Source organism: Xiphophorus maculatus, chromosome 21 (genome assembly GCF_002775205.1).
Source record: "Xiphophorus maculatus strain JP 163 A chromosome 21, X_maculatus-5.0-male, whole genome shotgun sequence".
Classification (NCBI taxonomy): Eukaryota; Metazoa; Chordata; class Actinopteri; order Cyprinodontiformes; family Poeciliidae; genus Xiphophorus; species Xiphophorus maculatus.
In genome coordinates, this window is record NC_036463.1 from 24,871,729 (window position 1) to 24,889,848 (window position 18,120).

General features: G+C 41.7%; 1 protein-coding gene and 1 long non-coding RNA gene across 2 annotated transcripts; both read left to right on the plus strand.

Moving 5' to 3' along the window:
• Window positions 1-700: 700 nt before the first annotated feature.
• Window positions 701-9,104, plus strand: f13a1 (coagulation factor XIII A chain). The gene is made up of 18 exons (XM_005811708.2): window positions 701-753; window positions 1,507-1,564; window positions 1,653-1,755; window positions 1,833-2,009; window positions 2,831-3,079; window positions 3,324-3,442; window positions 3,518-3,625; window positions 3,779-3,953; window positions 4,637-4,775; window positions 4,928-5,031; window positions 5,108-5,196; window positions 5,274-5,427; window positions 5,514-5,623; window positions 6,697-6,865; window positions 6,947-7,101; window positions 7,186-7,322; window positions 7,391-7,496; window positions 8,573-9,104. Exons 2-18 carry the CDS (start codon window positions 1,535-1,537, stop codon window positions 8,606-8,608), a joined length of 2,160 nt encoding a protein of 719 aa, XP_005811765.2. The 5' UTR covers window positions 701-753; window positions 1,507-1,534; the 3' UTR covers window positions 8,609-9,104.
• Window positions 9,105-11,619: 2,515 nt separating this feature from the next.
• Window positions 11,620-16,402, plus strand: LOC111606241. Its single transcript, XR_002751993.1, has 3 exons — window positions 11,620-11,660; window positions 12,021-13,334; window positions 15,194-16,402. It is a non-coding gene; the product is annotated as an uncharacterized LOC111606241 (long non-coding RNA).
• Window positions 16,403-18,120: the final 1,718 nt, after the last annotated feature.

Consider the following 18,120-nt stretch of genomic DNA (forward strand, 5'->3'; position numbering starts at 1 on the left):
GTAATAAATAAAAAGTCGTTCATTATTAATATTTGTTGCAGAACAGCCGGTAGACGGTTCTCTGAACCATTTGGTGCTTCTGTTTTTTTATTTATTCATAAAAATAATCCATAAAATAAATCCTAAAATCCAAGATGGCCGCCATCGGATGTGAAAAAGTGAATTCATCCTGAAACGGTTTGATGTGCTTCAAAATATAAATTAATCAGTTCCAGTTTGTTTTAATGATTTAATATTAATGTTATAAAACAGATCAAGTTAAACACATTTAAATTTATTTTATTTTAGACTTTCTGTAGAAAAATAATGAACTTCTCTCTGAATATTTTATTTATTGTATAAATCCTTTAATTTTGCAGAGTCTGTATAAAACGCTGATGGAAAATGCAGCAGAGGTCAAGGTCAAGGTCAAGGTCACCTTCAGTCTGACAAACTTCCTGTTTTCTGAGGATTTTCCTCAAATGACGTCAGAAATTCATTCATTTGAATTAAAAACAAGAAGTTGACAAAATTCCAACAATAATTTAGATTCATTAGAAGTAAAAACTGATCATATAAATAAAAATGTTTGTTGAACACAAACATTTTTATTTAATTTAAATGAAAAGTTTGTTGGTTTTAAGTGTCTGTCCTCAGAAGGAGAGGAAACTCTGGAGCGGCTTTATGAAAACAGGAAGTGGTGAGAGTGAATAAAAGTGATGCTGCGCCGGTCGGATCAGAACCGGGTCAGGCCGACGCGTCTCCGTCTGGACGGTGAGTCTCCAACTCCAGAACCATTTAATCAGCAAAACCATTCAGAGAAAATTCAGCAGAAAGATGAAAAACTTTACTGAAATACTTTTATTTGAATGATTCAACTTTTTATGGTAAAATAATCAATGATGTAAATCTGGAGGAAGAAACGTGACTCTAGAAAACAAACTGGTCCTGAAATATAAAAGTTGAAGATTTAAATTTGTATTTTATGTTCTTTAAACATAAAAATATGATTTTATTAGTTATTCTGGACAGAAACGGAGTTATTAATGATATTGTTCAGATCAGAGGTGAAAGTTCAATTGATGAAGAAATAATAAATCAGTTAAGGTTTTATTGGTAAAATAAATGTATTTCACAGGTTTAGTAATAAAGATTCCCACTTAAAACTACTAAACAAAATGAATAAATGAATAGTAATTGTTCAAATCAATTCAGTAATAAATGAAGGAAAATCAGATTTAAATATAAAAATATGTTTGCAACATTCAACAACATTCTTCTAGTTTTTAATATTTCATTTAAAATATTCATTTTAAACAAACTGCTGGCCTGAAAGGAGCGGGAGTCACCATGGCAACCAGTGACTCAGCGGGTTCTAGCATTTCTGCTGCCTCATTCTTTCCTCTAGTTTTAGGTTTTCAGTAACGATGTGTTTGTGTTTTGAAGACAAAACGTTTCCACATTCAGACGAAGAATAAAAACTTTTTTATGTTTTATAACATCTCAGATCTTTCCTCTTTTTATCAGACCTGATTTCACACAAAGATTTTCCACGATGAAAAAAAGTTTTCGCTACACGAGTCGGGTAAACATCCCAACATGAACGTTATTATCATTATTATCAAAGCGTATAAGTTAAACAACATTTCTCTTTGTTTCTGTTTCTCTTTTAGGTGCCAAATAAAAACCTTCACATTGATCACGATGACTTCCGTGAGTTCGAGCCTTTCGACGGACAAACCGATCTCATTCCAAAATCGGCTCAACCTGGAGTTGGTAGGATTCGATTTCCAATGATTTATTGCTGCCAGAACGAGCTGAATCACTAAAAACAAAATGTCCGCCTGCGTCAGACGAGCTGTCGGTGGTGGGCGTCGACATGCGGAAGGAGGTCAATGCGGCGCATCACTACACCGGCGAGTACATGACCGACGTCCTGGTGGTGCGCCGCGGCCAGCAGTTCATCATCGACGTTTCCTTCAACCGACCGGCGACGCCACAGGACGACTTCCAGCTGGAGTTTCTGATTGGTGAGGTTCAGGCCTGATCTTGGCTCTGATTGGTTGGTTTCCTTGTGTATAAAGTATCTGCTGACTTTGCCAGAAGTGTTTTGGCTTCATTGAGCTGTTGGCCTTTGGCCTCGTCTTCTTCTCTTTGCTAGAGAACAGCAATGTGTGTTTTGCTGCTTTAAGAACGACGTCACTCTTTGGTTGATGGTTCTAAACTCAGTTAATCCAGCTTCAGATTAAAAGTGTTTCCACCCAATAAGGGGGCAAAAAGACCAATGTGTTCACTGCAATTCTTTTAGTACCAGACTCTTATTTTGAAGAGACAGCCTGGACTATATAAACATAAAACTGCAATATTAGTAATGCAGGTCCAAGACCAGATGGTTTCATCCACAAGCCTGATAACCAGATTGCTAATCCCAGTTCTGCTGCCTTACAGGCTTCAACTGTTTTATAAAAAATCTCTGCAGATGGAGAAATCTCACAGAGTTCATGCAAAATATATTTTTTTATTCAAAGCGTATATTCAGTGGCACAAAGATTTATCCCTCCTTTGCCAAACGGAGGATCGGTTTACAATCTACTGGAAAATCAGAAACAGTAACATTGACATGGGAAAGTTGCATCGACTTCCTAACACTGAGAACATTAAGACTGTGGAGTGAAGACAGTATCAGCGTTTCTGACAAAACAACATTCTCCAAAACTCTGACCTTCAAGACGAGTCATGTTGATTGAACTCAGTGCTAAAAGAATCAGAGTAGATTCAGGAACGCTCGTGTCATTTTGTTCAGAATGTTTCTCTTCCTGGGTCTCGTGTGAATTTTATTTCTGTCCTCCAGGCGCCGACCCTGCGGTCAACAAGGAGTCCCTGGTGGTGGTGAACTTCGGTAACCATTCTGGTGCGGTCTGGGCCGGTCAGATTGTCGAAGCTCGAGATACGGTCGTTTCCCTCGGCGTCACGGCGAGCTCCAAGGCCATCGTGGGCTTGTACCGGATGTACGTGGCCGTCGCCATGGGAAACGGGATGCAGCGGACCGAGAAGGACCCCAACACCAACTTTTACCTGCTGTTCAACCCCTGGAATCCAGGTACACCGAAATAATGAGCTCACTGTGGGAATTTCCTGTTTCCAAAGGTTAAAAGCTTCTTTAGGTTCAACATCTGAGAGCAAACCTGAAGAAAATAGTTTATTTATTTTACTTTCTCTCTTTTCATTTTATATTAACCACAATTATTTGAAAGAACTTCTTGTTTTGTGAATAAAGTCACTAAACAACATCTGAGTGGCGTTTGATTGGGCCAGTGTGAGTCGGTTTCTGATCATGTTTGCAGATGATGATGTTTTCTACCCGGATGACGCCGGACGCTCTGAGTACGTTCTGAACTCAACTGGTCTGATTTATATGGGCACATCGGACCAAGTGACCGAGCGAGGCTGGGTGTACGGGCAGGTAGGCCGACGGCTGAACCAGCAGAGCACAGATCCGCCTGAACCTGCCGTTAACCTTTGCAGTTTGTTGTTGCAGTTTGAGGAAGGCATTCTGGACGCCTGTATTTACATCATGGACGCCTGCAGGATGCCGATTCATAACCGCGGTGACGTGGTGAAAATGGTTCGCACTGCATCTGCTCTGGTGAGACGATTCGGTTTTTGAATCTTAACCAGGTTTTATTTACACCAACAACTTCATTCAGAATCCATAAAACAAGCATTAAATTTAGTTTTTTTGTTGGTTTTCTGTCTCAACCTGTAAACTAAACCTATTTCCCTGACCTTTGACCTCTAGATCAACTCCCAGGATGACAACGGCGTGTTGATTGGGAACTGGAGCGATGACTTCTCCATGGGGACGCCGCCAACCACCTGGACAGGAAGCGCCAGCATCCTGCAGAAGTACCACACCTCCGGAGCGCCGGTGTCGTTTGCTCAGTGCTGGGTCTACGCCGGCGTCCTCAACACCTGTAAGACGCACTGTAAAAAACTACACTGCAGCACACTGTAAAAACACTTTTATGGCCAGAATTTGATTTGTTGTTTGAGATTTCAGTCAAAATTGGTTTTCGAGCTGGAACATTGCCTGAATAAATAAATGCTGTGTGTAATATTATCTGGTAATAGCTAAAATTTGAATAATTTGAATTTTTATAGCTACCATGTTTGATAAATGTTTGGCCAAATGAGAAAAGCAATCGAAAGCATTGCTCTGATTGAGCAAAAGCTAACCAGCATTAAAAGACTAACAGCTGTGAGTTTAACAGCTGGAATGTTTGCTAAATGTAAAAACTTGACATTTAAAAATACCAACTAGATGTTTGCAAAAGCAAGAGGTGACAGGATTAATACATGAGACGTTAGCTGAAAGGGTAAGCTGGTTGTTTAAAAGACCAAAAGCTTCTGGGTAAAAGAGTTGGAGTATTTGCAAAAAGTAGATTTCTGATAAAGTTTGTTGTTTAAGTGTAAAAATGTCTCAGAGGATCTGCAAAAATGTTAAAATGAGATTAGCAGCTTATGATGCTGCTGAAATCAGAGGATAGAAAACAGTATGGAGAAAAATAGTTTATATTTCTTCTCTATTGTCTGAGCTAAAGTGTTAAAGTTTGAACAGAAATGAGTATTTGATGCTAAACGGTTTGTCTGTCTGCAGTCCTGCGATGCCTTGGGATCCCATCAAGAGTCATCACCAACTTCAACTCAGCCCACGACAACACGGGCAACCTGAAGACCGAACTCATCTTCAAGCCGGACGGCACGCCTGACAGACACAACACCCAGGACTCCATCTGGTTGGTCCAAACGCTCCGCACGATACCGGTTCCGAGGAACAAACTTAACCTGTTTTTAGGGTTTTTAAACCTTTTGGGTTGTCAGCGACCGCCACGGCCGTCAAGGCTAACCGTTTATGGCCAACAACAGTCACTGAGTTGGTTCTGTGCAGGAACTTCCACTGTTGGAACGAGGCGTTCATGAAGCGAGTCGATCTTCCACAGAAGTACTCCGGATGGCAGGTGGTGGATGCGACTCCGCAGGAGACCAACGACGGTGAGGCGGAACAACAGAAACATCCCAGACCCACAGGAAGCACCGATTATCCCAACTGTGTCTCGCTGTGTTCCAGGATATTTCCGTTGCGGTCCGGCGCCTGTCATCGCCATCAGGGACGGTGAGCTGTGTCATCCCTTCGACTGCGGCTTCGTCTTCGCTGAGGTCAGACTGGAGGGAGATCGACGTTAAACCTGAGTCATCAGATAAATCAGTAGAGTAATAAGCTGACTGTCCTCTAGGTGAACAGTGACCTGATCCACATGAAGAGTGACAAGTATGGCAATATGACTCCATTCAAGGTGGACACCACTTATGTTGGAAAGCTCATTTACACCAAGTCACTGAGCGGCTGGGGACCTGAGGACATCACAGGGACCTATAAGCATCCAGAAGGTCATTTTAAACTGCTTTATATGTCATGTGATCAAAGTTACCAAGATTAGCACAGGAAGGTGAATGGAGAAAATCTGAATCTGCAGGAAGTCTGGCAGATCAGCAGACCATGGCTCTGGCTGAGCAGTACGGATGTTCGAGAGACAACTCCGACTTTCCTGCTTCCAAGCTGTCCATCCAGATTTCAGCTCAAGCGGTAAGGAAACTATCCATCCATCCATCCTAGAGATAAGGCTTTGAGTTGTACGACATCACGGATACAACTTACCAAGGGTAGTGCAACGTAATTACTACAGTACAGGAAACTTAAGGGAAATACTGGAGCAGGCGGGACAGAGAGGTAAAATATGGTCATTTTCTGACTAAAACAGGAGATTTGACAGGTTGAACTGGTTCCTGTCAACATGAAGAACCAGCGGCTCTACTCTGAGTCCGTCCTGGATGGCTGAGCGTCTGTCTCTAAGGGAGAGTCCAGACACTCTCATTTCAGCCGCTTCTATCCATCATCTTGTTCTTTTAGTCTCTACCCAAATCTCATGACCATAGATGAGGTAGAAACATAGACTGACCGGTAAATCAAAAACTTCACTTTTTGACCACGAGAGACCAGTGAAGCGTCTAGTCTACCAATGGTCTACAAACTAGTGAGTTTGATGGGCTGGTTGGGTCGTCAACCCCGTTCCATCACCACCAGGCCATTATCAGCTCGGTGTTGCATACAAACCGGTTCAATGTGAACGCTGTTTCCTGAGTGAGTCAATGCGTCTCAGCGTCCGCAGTCCTAAAAGTTTACATCCGGTGGACATCCGCTTTGAGTCGGCAGTGAGTACATGCAGACCTGGAGGAGTGAAGTATGTTGGAGTAACATGAAACTGCTGCTGCTGCGCAAGTTACATAACAAGTTGTTGCTAGGTAACCAAGGAGTGTGTGAGGTAAGGCCGTCATGTACAGATGGTTGAGATTTCATGGTCCAACATACCGAAGGACTACATTTCTCAGACAAATTCCTTCGTTTTCCACAATCCAAATGGATGCTAGCTAGTTTTCTAAGCTAGTTGGAAACCTTTGTGGCAGTCAGTTGGCTATTGGCCACTCGTTGCACAGACTCTCATCTTTAACATACAGTTCAATGTGAACGCTGTTTCCTGCTGAGAGGTTTTCTGTGTAGCACCCAGTATCTTAAGGCAGTCGTGTCCGGCGGACCTCTGCAGATCCAAGTACAACACAGGACCTTAACTCTGTGCTGCTGCCTCTTCCCTCTCTGTCCAGGGCTATGTGGGTGATCCTCTGAGGGTTTCAGTGACTTTTTACAACCAAAGTGAGACGATGAAATCGGTGAAAGTTCATATGGAGATCAGCCCCACCTACTACACCGGCGTGGTCGCATCAGATCCACTGAAAGTCGAGGACTTCAGGCTTGATCTGGACGCCTTCCAGAGTGAGTGGCTTTGGCTGCAGATCCCTGGCCTTAAACAGGGATTCCCATGACATTCTGGATATGTCTGTGTTTCTGTTGCAGGTAGCATTAAGGTGTTTGAGCTTTCGCCTCAGGAGTACGTCTCTCAGCTGGACTCTAACAGCAGCCTGGAGGTCACTGTGACCGGACAAACCGACGATGTAGAAGTGTCAGAGGTCAAGACCATCGCCCTGAAGCTTCCACCACTGAACATAACGGTAAAACCCAGACTGAACGTCCATGAAACCTTCAATAGTCTGAAGATTTCACACTGATTTGTTGTTGTGTGTACCTGTATCCAGCTGAGTGGGCAGCCTCAAGTGAATCGTGACATGTACGTCATGGTTTCCTTCACCAACACCATGGGCTTCCCCCTCACCGGCGCCAAGCTGGCCATGGAGGGAGCCGGGCTGCTGGAGACTCAGGTCTACAACTACAGGTAAACCCGCTTCACCTGCCTCACCTGCAGCTTCCTGTGCTTTATATTTAAAACATGTTTTCTCCCAGGACGATTCCTCCTATGAGCCAAATATCCCGCAAGGTTGGGTTCAAACCAACGAAGCCGGGACTCCAGACGCTCCTGGTGGTGCTGGACTGCGACAACCTGCCCGATGTAAACGCCACAACGGCTCGCTCAAAATCAAACTTCAACATTAGTTTTACAGCCAGATGAGGTTAAAAAGAAGTATGTAAAAATAAAACGTAGCAAATAAAATATTAGCCAAAATTTTAAACTACCAAAGATTATGGGGTTTTGCTAGCCTGTTAGCAATAAACTGTAGCTAAATTGAAAAAGTTACCTATTATGGATTTATTGGTTAAAATTATTTATTGTCATCATTAACTTAAAAAAGGCAAAGTTAAGTAGATAACAAATTAAATGTTTATTAAACTGCAGCTGAAAGTTGATCTGCCGGCATATTATGAAATAGATTTAGCAGCCCACACATTAGCTAAACGTTAGCTAAATGGTTAAAATGGTTCACATTTTCTCGATTTAGAAAAAAATAAGTATTTAGAGATGAAATTCTAAACTTAAACTGTTTAGTTTTGTGTAGATATAGGTTAAAACTACATTAATTTATCACAAGATTTATCAGTTTACAGCAATAAATGTTAGCTTAGCATTAGCTAAAGTGGTTACTGCTTGCTAAGTCATTAGCATTAGCCTACTAAATGTGCAAAAATCCAATAACAACAGTTTAAGATACTGTAGCTCAATACTAGAAAGACTTTTAAAAAATAAGATAAAATATTAGCTAAAAGTTATAAATGTCAAACTAACCTAGCTACCAAAAACATAGCAAAGCTAAAGTTTTGGCAAAGTTTGTTTTTATGAGGATAAAATTGGCACTGAATTTGGTAAATCCGACAATCTTTTATCAAAAGTCTAAAATATTTGCTATAACCTGAGGAAAATGCTGAGATCTGATGAAGTTTTAGCTACGAGAGCTAAAACGTAGCTAATAAAACTAATAGCTAATAAGCTAATAAAAACAAAACGTTTTTATTTCTGCTAAGTGTCTTGAGAAAAATCTTCTCTATACATTAGAAACACCAACTGGAGATTTTACCTTAAATTTGACATTAAAAGCCTAAAAATCAGATTGTTGTACCATTAGCATCTTGATGCTAATTAGCATCTTGATGCTAATTGTCTGTGAAACTGATTGCTGTGTTTCCTTTTAGATGACGGCAATGGTGGAAGTCAAGGTCATGCCGTGACCTTTGTCCTTTCATCCAGTGAGAAGAAACGACAAATTCTACAAGTTACATCCATCAGGATCATTTTTCTGTCTTAAATCATTTGAAATTATTCTAAAATCAACAAATTGCATAAATCAAACTTCACATTGAGGATCAGTGTTTCCAGTATCAACATGTTCAGATAATTCATCAGCTATAATCGCTCTCTGAAGACCAAAAATATAAATCTGAAAGATTAATTTAGTATAAATGAAAGAATCTTCAGATGGAAAATTATGTAAATTCTAATTAAATTTGAATAAATCCTGGATGAGGATTTCAGAATAAGATACAAGTTGGACAGAGTCGGAAATGAATTCAGAATGAAGATATTTTTAATTTGCAGGACCAGAAATTAAAAGTTAGACTTTGAAAAGTTTGTTTTATTGTAAAGAAACACAAAATGTCCTCCTATACGTCCTCTTCTTTATTTCCACATTAAGACAATTTAGATGCATTTAAATATTATCAGCTAAAAGTGTCACTAAAAAACACAATAGTTGAGACAAGGTGGTTAATTTTGATTAGAGTGACTTTATGTTACAACTAAAAGGTTTTCAGTTTTTAATTCATTTCATATCAGTGTGATTCTTCTATAAAACTTCACTGTTCTGTAATTTTATCTTTTGCTCATTTAATGACATTTAAAATTAAAAGAATTAAAATTCCCATTTTTGTCTTTAACTTCAGAGAAAATTTGACTAACGCAGCTAATTTCTAATTAATTACTGATTTATTGTATTAAACAAAATTTGTTCCTTTCTGTCTGGAAACTGAACCTGTTCATGAAGTTTTACGATTTTTGACCAAATCAAATGTGATTTTATCCTTTTTCCTGTTTTCATAACAATAATGACACTGTGTACTAACAAATAAAGCATTTCAAAATCACTGAATGTCTCACTGATCTTGAACATTTATTGGATTTTGCACAGAAACATTTTAAACCTCGGAGTATTGAGTTACTACAACGGCCTAGTCAAAGGGTCTGCAACAATCTTTAAATGTTATACATGCCTTCAGAACAGCTAAATCAAACTTCTGTAGTGCAACAAATGTTACAGGCCTTAAAACAGACAAAAGTCTTGATCTACTTCAGGACATTTTATTTCTGTTTTAGGATTTTAAATAAAGAAAAATATAAAACTTTTGCACAAAACGCAGAATGTTGAATATGCAAAATGAAAATGAAAAGAAAAAACATGATTTACAATTTAATGACAAGGAAATAGATCCAAACCAGCATCACTGGTATTTTAATTCATTCTGTGGTGGAAAATCAGTTTATTACATAAAAACGACCAAATTAACCAACTTTATTTAAAACAGCTGATTCTTTATCTCAGCCTCCAGTGGCTTTTCTCCAATAGGTGACCTTTGACCCGTTTCTGCTGGTTGTTTTTGATCAGGAAGCTGCAGTAAGGTCAGCCGGCCACTAGAGGGAGGCAGCGCTCTTCCCCTCCCAGTAACCTCCAGTCCGGTAAACTCCAGACTCATTTGTTGTTTGGTTTCTCCTGATCATCAGCAGCTTCTGATGTCTTTCCATCCGAGCAGCCATCTTGACTCCAGTTTGGACCTGCTGGTCCAGAACCGAAGTTTGATGTTAAACTCAAAACAAGCCGAAACAAACCGAAACAAGCCGAAACATCGGTGTTTTTCCTCGAGTTTCTGTCTGTCTGCCTTACTGTGTGAGTTTTAGTCGGCGGCGCCCCCGCTCCCCCCCCTGCAGCCACAGGTGAGTCGACGTCATGGCAACGGAATCTGACGCATCAGCATCACAAAAACCGGTCGTTCCAGGTCCCGACTCAAACACACACGGGGTTTTTCTGGAGCTGCGAGGACCGGAGCGGAACCGTCACCCATCTAGGGTAACCCAGAGGTGTCAAAACTGTCGGCCATTAGCGCCAAATTTATCTAAATATTGTTATATTAAAACAGAAAAAACAACATCGACAAGATTTTAATAAAGTCTGAATTTTGTAATAGTGGAATCTGAGTCATTGTTGATCAATCATTGTTGTATTAACCTCCTGAGACCCGGGCTTTTATTTGATGTGCATTTTTTATGTCTCCTTACTATTTGGGATTAGTATGACCTAATTTTAGTTGAAATTAAATTTTAGCTTTCTATGTGCTCTTGAACTATGTCAAAACCAATGCCCTCATATGAGGACAATGGGTCTGTTTTTGCATATACATTTCTCCTTGTCATTTGGGATCATAAGGACCCAATTGGCCTAAAAATGAAATTTCAGCTTTCTACAATAAGTGGTTATCTCAAAACCCAATGTCCTCAGACGAGGACATTGGGTCTATCTGTGTGACGATAAGACCATTCAATCAATGTTATTATTTACATCTGTGTTTACAAAAATGTAATGTCCTCATATGAGGATGCAGGGTCTCAGGAGGTTAAATCACAGATTTAGTTTTTTTTAGGAACTTAGGGTCATTGTCCTTGTTTGGCAACAAAAGTCTGGCAACATTTGTCGTTTTCTGGCAAAGTGTAGTAAATGAAAACAGAAATGTTGTAAATAAATGAAAAATACTGAAGATTTGTGACCTGGGGGGCCAAACAGAGTCATCCAGAGGGCCACACTTTGGACATCCTTAACCTAACCTTTCCTCATGTGAGAGCTCTGCTGTTAGAACGACATAACCTTAATCTATCTCTCTCTCTCTATCCATCTGTCTCTGATCTGAGGATGTAGAAAGACGCCGGTTCCGTCCAGCAGGGGGCGATGCACAGAGACGAGCCGTAACAACCACAAAGTTTCAGATCAAACCAGAATCAGCAGGTCGATGATTCAGGTGAAGGTTTACATGATGCAGCAGCAAAACCCGACTCAAGTTCCTGTTGCTGCAGTTTTTGTTTTTTTTCCCCTCCAGGGTCTTTTGTGGCTCTAGTGTCCCTGATATGACAGCAGGCTGACAGGAAACAGGGAAGGAGAGGGGGGAAGACATGCGGCAAATGTCGTCGGGTCCGGGAGTCGAACCCGCGACAGCCGCGTCGAGGACTCAAGGCCTCCAAGTACGGGTCACGCTAACCGCTACGCCACCACGGCACGCCCCTGTTGCTGCAATTCTGACATGTTTTCATGGTGTTTGTGCTGCAGCTTTACCCAGGGGCTTAGTGCTGCAGTTTTGACCTGTTTTCAAAGTTTTTGTGCTGCGGTTTTAACCTGTTTTCAAAGTTTTTGTGCTGCAGTTTTAACCGGTTTTCATGGTTTTTGTGCTGCAGTTTTAACCTGTTCTCAAAGTTTTTGTGCTGCGGTTTTGACCTGTTTCCAGGGTTTTTTGTGCTTTGCTTTGAGCATGTTTTCTGTTCTTTTGTGCTGCGGTTTTAACCTGTTTTCATGGTTTTTGTGCTGCGGTTTTGACCTGTTTCCAGGTTTTTGTGCTGCAGCTGTAACCTGGAGCTTGTGCCTCAGCAGGTGTGGATCAGTGCGGCCCGGTTGCTGATCCTGATCCGGTTCTCCGGCCCGCCGCTCTCAGGCTGCAAGGCAAACAACTGTTACCTACAAATCATCCGTCTCTATTGGAAACCGGTTTTTCTCCCTGCCTGCTGCTCCCTCCCCCTCCTCCTCTTTCTGCAGAGCACATGTCTGGTTGCAGTTTGCTGCGGCTGGGTTGTGCTGCGCTGGAGGACGCCGGGCCGAACCGGGCCGGGTCGGGCCAGGCCGGGTCGGTCAGTAGAACATGTGTTGCTGTTGCTGGCCGGCAGCAGCAGCAGCAGCATGTGCTCTTCATCCCCCACACCACCGACAGGTGTTGGCTTCATGTGACTGCCTGCCTGTCCGGACAGCGCTCCAATGGAGGAGGAGGAAGAGGAGGAGGAGGAGGAAGAGGAGGAGGAGGAGGAAGAGGCGGGGTGTGTAAAGTTTCATCAACAACAACTGTGTCAACTGTGCAGCCGCTGGGTTGGGAAAGCAGCAGCGCAGGATGCCTCTCCTCCTCTTCCTCCTCCTCTTCTTCCTCCTCTCCTCTCCTCTCCTCCTCTTCTTTAACTCCCCTGGATGAATGGATGAATCCACCCTTTTGTGTGCGATGGGCCGTTCCTCGGCAACAGCTCCATGGTTACAGTCCAATAAATAACATCACACTCGCTCCTCTGCCTCTCTGGATCTCAGGATGCGAAGGAAAAGTTTCTTTGCTTTTGTTTCCTGAAACTGTGAAGCAGATTCAGAATCCCAAACTGAGCGTCTGATCGGCGTCTCTGCAGCTGCGCCGTTTGGTGACTGGGTGAACGCACGCAGAGCCGCAGTGATGAGCTGAAAACATGCAAAGCGGCTCATTAGAAAACCCAAATCAGCTCCGGCAGAGGAACAGGTTTGGAGTGGGACGCGCCGAAAGAGAAGATCTTTGTTTTTCTGCTGCTTTTTGTTTCGTTTGTTTACTTTATGAAAATATAAAGAGCAGTTCTGCTGACATGACAACCAGATGTGAAGCAGAGTCTGAAAACTCTTTTCATATAGACTGTCAGTTGGTTTCAGGCCTGGACTTTGACTAGACCATTCTAACCTTCTAACTTTGAACTCTGGTCATTCTGTTTCCTCCATGTTTCCTTCTTGGTTTCTTCTCATCCATAAAGCCCAGGTTAATCTCCTGTTAGCCAGGGATGTCCAAAGTGTGGCCCGGGGGCCATCTGGGGACATCCGGATGATTTTGTTTGGCCCTCCAGTCGAACTCATCCCTTCAGCACAGGGTGAGATTTTTACAAATAAAATCTTCTTGAATATATTTTTTAGATATGAAACAAAGTGTTTTCCTTTAGTAACAGTGTTTCTGGTTCTGACATTTGCTAAGAACAGCGAGCGCTGCCCGGCTGATGTAGCCAAACGGACCAAAGAGACACGAACAGAGATTCATTTCAACAGAGATTAGAATACTTTGATTTATTAAAATATCATCAGTTTCATAAGTTACAAAGAAGATAACAAATTTACCACGGCTGTATGTAAATATCTGGTTTCTCTTCAGAATGTGAAGTTAAGTGAATCGTTTCTGAGTGAACTGAGTCGTTTCTGAGTGAACTGAGTCGTTTCTGAGTGAACTGAGTCGTTTCCTGTCAGCGTGTTGAGGATCCACAGTGGATCATCGTTAGGCGGAGCAGCCATTAATCTGAACGGGGAAGTGAAAGGCTGTGATTGGATTAGTGACGTAACCATGTTATCTGTCTGCCTGTCTTTCTGTGTGTGTGTGTATGTGTGAGTGTGTGTGTGTGTATGTGTGTGTGTGTGTGTGTGTGTGTGCGTGCGTGTGTGTGTGTGTGTGTGTGTTTGCTTATTTAGGACTGTTTCACTGATATATTAGGTCAAATTAAAACAATCAGCTATAACGCTGTTTATTGGGCCGATTTTCAGTTTTTATGCATTTAATCAACATGACAAAGAAAGTTTGACCTTTTTTTATTGAACTTGTCAATAATCTTTATAAACAAGCAAAATAAGATGAGATGATTTGGTGCCTGTCTAATCCAGCGGTGTCCAAACTGTGGCCCGGGGGCCATTTGTTGACCTTGGAATAATTTAGTTTAGTTCCAGAATGTTGTTCAGACTTTTCAGAGTTTTGCTAATTTAAAAAAAGAAACAGGTCAAAAATTCACAGCAGAAATTTCATCTCCATGCACTTCCTGTTATTGAAGCTATTAGCATTAGCAATGCAGCACAGCTAGCCTTTACATAAAGTAAGAAAATGAGCAGTTTGGAGACATTTCCTGAAAAGTTTAGTCTGTTTAAAGTGTAAATATCATAGAAAAGGATAAAAGTGTTGATTTTAATTCTGCTAAAGCAGAGCTAATTTTCTGTGTAGCGGTTTAGCATCTTTTGCTAATTTAGCTTTATTAAGAAAATGGCAGATTAAGACAGATTAACAAATGAAGTGCACATAACAACACAACTTAAATTGGGTGATAATTAAACAAATATATGTAAAACAATCTCATGAATGGTTTTGAGAGCAGTGAGTGACATGGTTTGTATCAACATGGCTGAAGTTAGCGCTTTAACATTAGTTTCCACTAAACACTGTGGTTGTAGCAGTTTAGCATTAGCAGAGCTTATATTTATGATTCGCACGGCAGCGTTAGCACAGCTAGCTCTTTAGTTAGCGGTGCCCAAACCAACACAAAATAAAATCCCATTTATCATGTTTGTTTTTACATCAGCTAGCTTCAGCAGCTACAGGAAGTTGTAAAAAGTGGTAGCATCATGACTAGCATTAGCCTCAGAAAGCTAACTAAGAGCAAACTGATGGCTGTTTTACCTTCCAGATAGTAAAATTCATCATGTTTACATCAGTTTGTGAGTTTTAGACTCAAACTGAGACTTTTTGTTTGGTTCATTCTGAGCCTCAAACTCATTTAACCAACAACATGTTAGCTTTCCATAAGCTGCAGTTATTTAATATGGATTATGTGACTAAATGGAACAAAATGTTAGCAGATGTTGAAATGTTTGTGATGCTTCAAGTGAACAAATGATGGAGCGGAAGAAGCAGGTTACAAACTGGGATCTGCTTCAGAGCTTCTGGTTTTACTTTTCTAATAAACTGTTGTTGTTCCAGCAGGTCGAACCAAACTGAGGGTCAAACTGAAGGAAAGAAGCAGCAGCAGCCATGACTCAGAGATCTTGGTTCTGGTTAAATCTCCCCTCAGATCCTGTTTCCTCCCGAGGAACCGAGTTCCTCAAAAGCTCCGAGTCCCACAGGAAGCATCGCTGCCACGCCGGCCTGTCCGGAGCAGGAACGCCGCAGGAACGCCGCAGGAACGCTGCAGGAACGCCGCAGGAACACTGCAGGATGCCCCCTCTGATGCCGCACAGCAGGAAAACTTCAGGCCAAACCTGGAAACATCTCAACTGAACAGCAGCAGAGAGGAGGAAGTGAAAACAAGAACTGCCTTCATCTTAACTTTATCAAAACTCAGTAAAAGTGTCAGACAGCTGCTGCCTTCTCGTGGTTCGGTGTGAAAGCGGCGCTGCTGCTGCAGGGAGCCAAACAGGAGCAGCTCAAAATGTCTGACAGAGCTGGAAACACCCAGATCCTTCATCAGCAGCAGGCCGAACCAGCCCGAGACAGGCGGAGAGGCTCTTCCTGCTCGGCTGCAGCCGCCCGCAGGGGAGGAGGGGTGTGATGGGAGGAGAGCTGCCTGCACTCCCTCCAGCAGGGGATGATGGGAGGAGAGGAGGAGGGGTCTGTATCTGGAGATGGAGGGCTGTCAGGAATGTGGGAGAGCAAGCAGACATGCAGCGAGCGAGGAGTCGAGCCACTCGCACTAAATTTAACAATGAGAGTCGGCAGAACGTTTAAATTTAGTCTGCAGCTTCACCGAGTCGGAGCGGCTGCTGCTCACCCGGCACAAAACATCTTCATCCTGCGGCCGAGCGGCGGTCCGAACGGGTCAGGTTCTCCTCCACAAACCACCGAGGAGCCTCAGGGTCTTCCTGAACAAAGGAAACTTTTCTGAGCTTTATGTTCAAGAGTTTTACATCTTTCATGACGTGGTGAAGAAATGAAGCAAACTTCATCTAGATCAGGTCCAGAAAACACAAAACAGAAATAATCTGAAATCCTGACAACTGAACTGATGATGAATCTAAAAGCTCCAAACTGCAAGACGCTGATTTCAAAGAATCAGGAAGTTATCGTTTGATGTTTTCTGTTTCATCCTCTTTATTTTACCCGTGAAAAGGTTTGCAGATTATAAAAACTGAACAAACAAAAGAGGAAAATCTGAAGAAAAACCTTCAGAAAGGACGAAATAAAAAAGAAAGAGATGAAGATAAAATGTAAATAAATTGACTTTATTCTCATCCAGAAAACAAATTCAGCCTCAGTTTGTTAGAAAACATCAGAATGATTTAGAGAAAGAAAGAAAACAACCAACTAGAGAGAAAATCTCCTGGATTACACAGTATGCAGATGATACAGCGATCTGCACGAGATTAGAGGATGGATGGATGGATGGATGGATGGATGGATGGATGGATGGATGGATGGATGGATGGATGGATGGATGGATGGATGGATGGATGGACGGATGGATGGACGGATGGATGGACAGATGGACGGATGGATGGATGGATGGATGGATGGATGGATGGATGGACAGATGGATGGACGGATGGATGGATTAGAGTCTAAATTGATGTGATTTCTCTTTAAATTTGTGTTTTATGGTAAAATATTTCCCTTTTGGTTTTACTTCCTCAGTTAAATTGAACTTCTTGATTTGTTGTCCAGAGTTCAAACGCAGCAGAAACATCCAGACGACACAAATTCAGATTATTATGAGTCAACATTTAGACAACAGCAGTAAATTAGTCCATGTTATTCAGCATTTAATTCTTTTGAAATTATTTTATGTTGATTTTTACAGAAGTTAGATGAGTTTTAAATGTAAATAAGTCTTTATTTTGCTGCTCAGATCAGAAACATGACGCAGATCTGGAGCAGAACAAACGTTTTTCCTGCTGGATGTTGAAATCCTGCAGTTTTTCCTCTGTGTGGAAACGAGCTGGACTCTGGAAACGGCAGCGCTGCCCTGAGGCCGGCTGACAGCGGCATCCTCTCCAGATCATGCCTCGCCATGCCTCAGCCCCCAGGCTGCTCCCTGCCCCCCCAGGCTCCCTGCCCCCCCAGGCTGCTGCCTGCCCCCCCCCCCAGGCTCCCTGCCCCCCCAGGGCTGTTGCTCCTTATCAGCGCTCCACTCAGTAGCTGCAGCCACTCTGAAGTGTGGCTGGGACGGTTTCTTATCTCTAAACGCCTCCATGGTGAAATAAAGGCTTGTTCTTGGTTTCATTGTCAATATTGCCTTTGCTGAAAGTGAAAACTGTGAGTTTCATTTGCAGCCGGGTTAAATATGACGATATATTACCTTTATTATTACATTCTAGAGCAACTTTTCACATTAAAGGTGGTTAAACTTAAGATTTAGTGCTGATTTACAAAGTTTCATAAAGAGTTGTTGGAACATTTTGCTGTTACATATATAAAATATTCCAATAAAACTGTTAAATAAACAGTTTCAATCATCAAGATGAACAGATTAAACAGAACCGAGCTGCTGCTGGTGGTTTGGTTCCAGTAGGAACTGATCCAGAAACCAGTGAATCCACTAAGAGGGGACCAGTTGGACCAGTGGCTCATCCCCATTATTTCACACGATCAGACATCCTGACAAGGAGACTGGCTTCAAGTCTCAGAAGACTGAATTAGAAAATAAAGTAAACAATAGTTCAATTTAGTTTTATGCATTTATTCCCCACATATACAGAAAATAAATAAATACATAATCAAGGTCTTTTTATTGAATTATTTTTTCAAGCTTTGTACAAAATAATAACACATTGTGCATTATTCCTAAATAAACAAAGTCCAACATATAAGTTGAGAGTAATTAAAACAAAATAATATATATAAAATTAAATAACTTTAATGGATTAAAGTTAAACTGTGATAAAACTGGAGTGCAACTTAACTAGAAACAACCA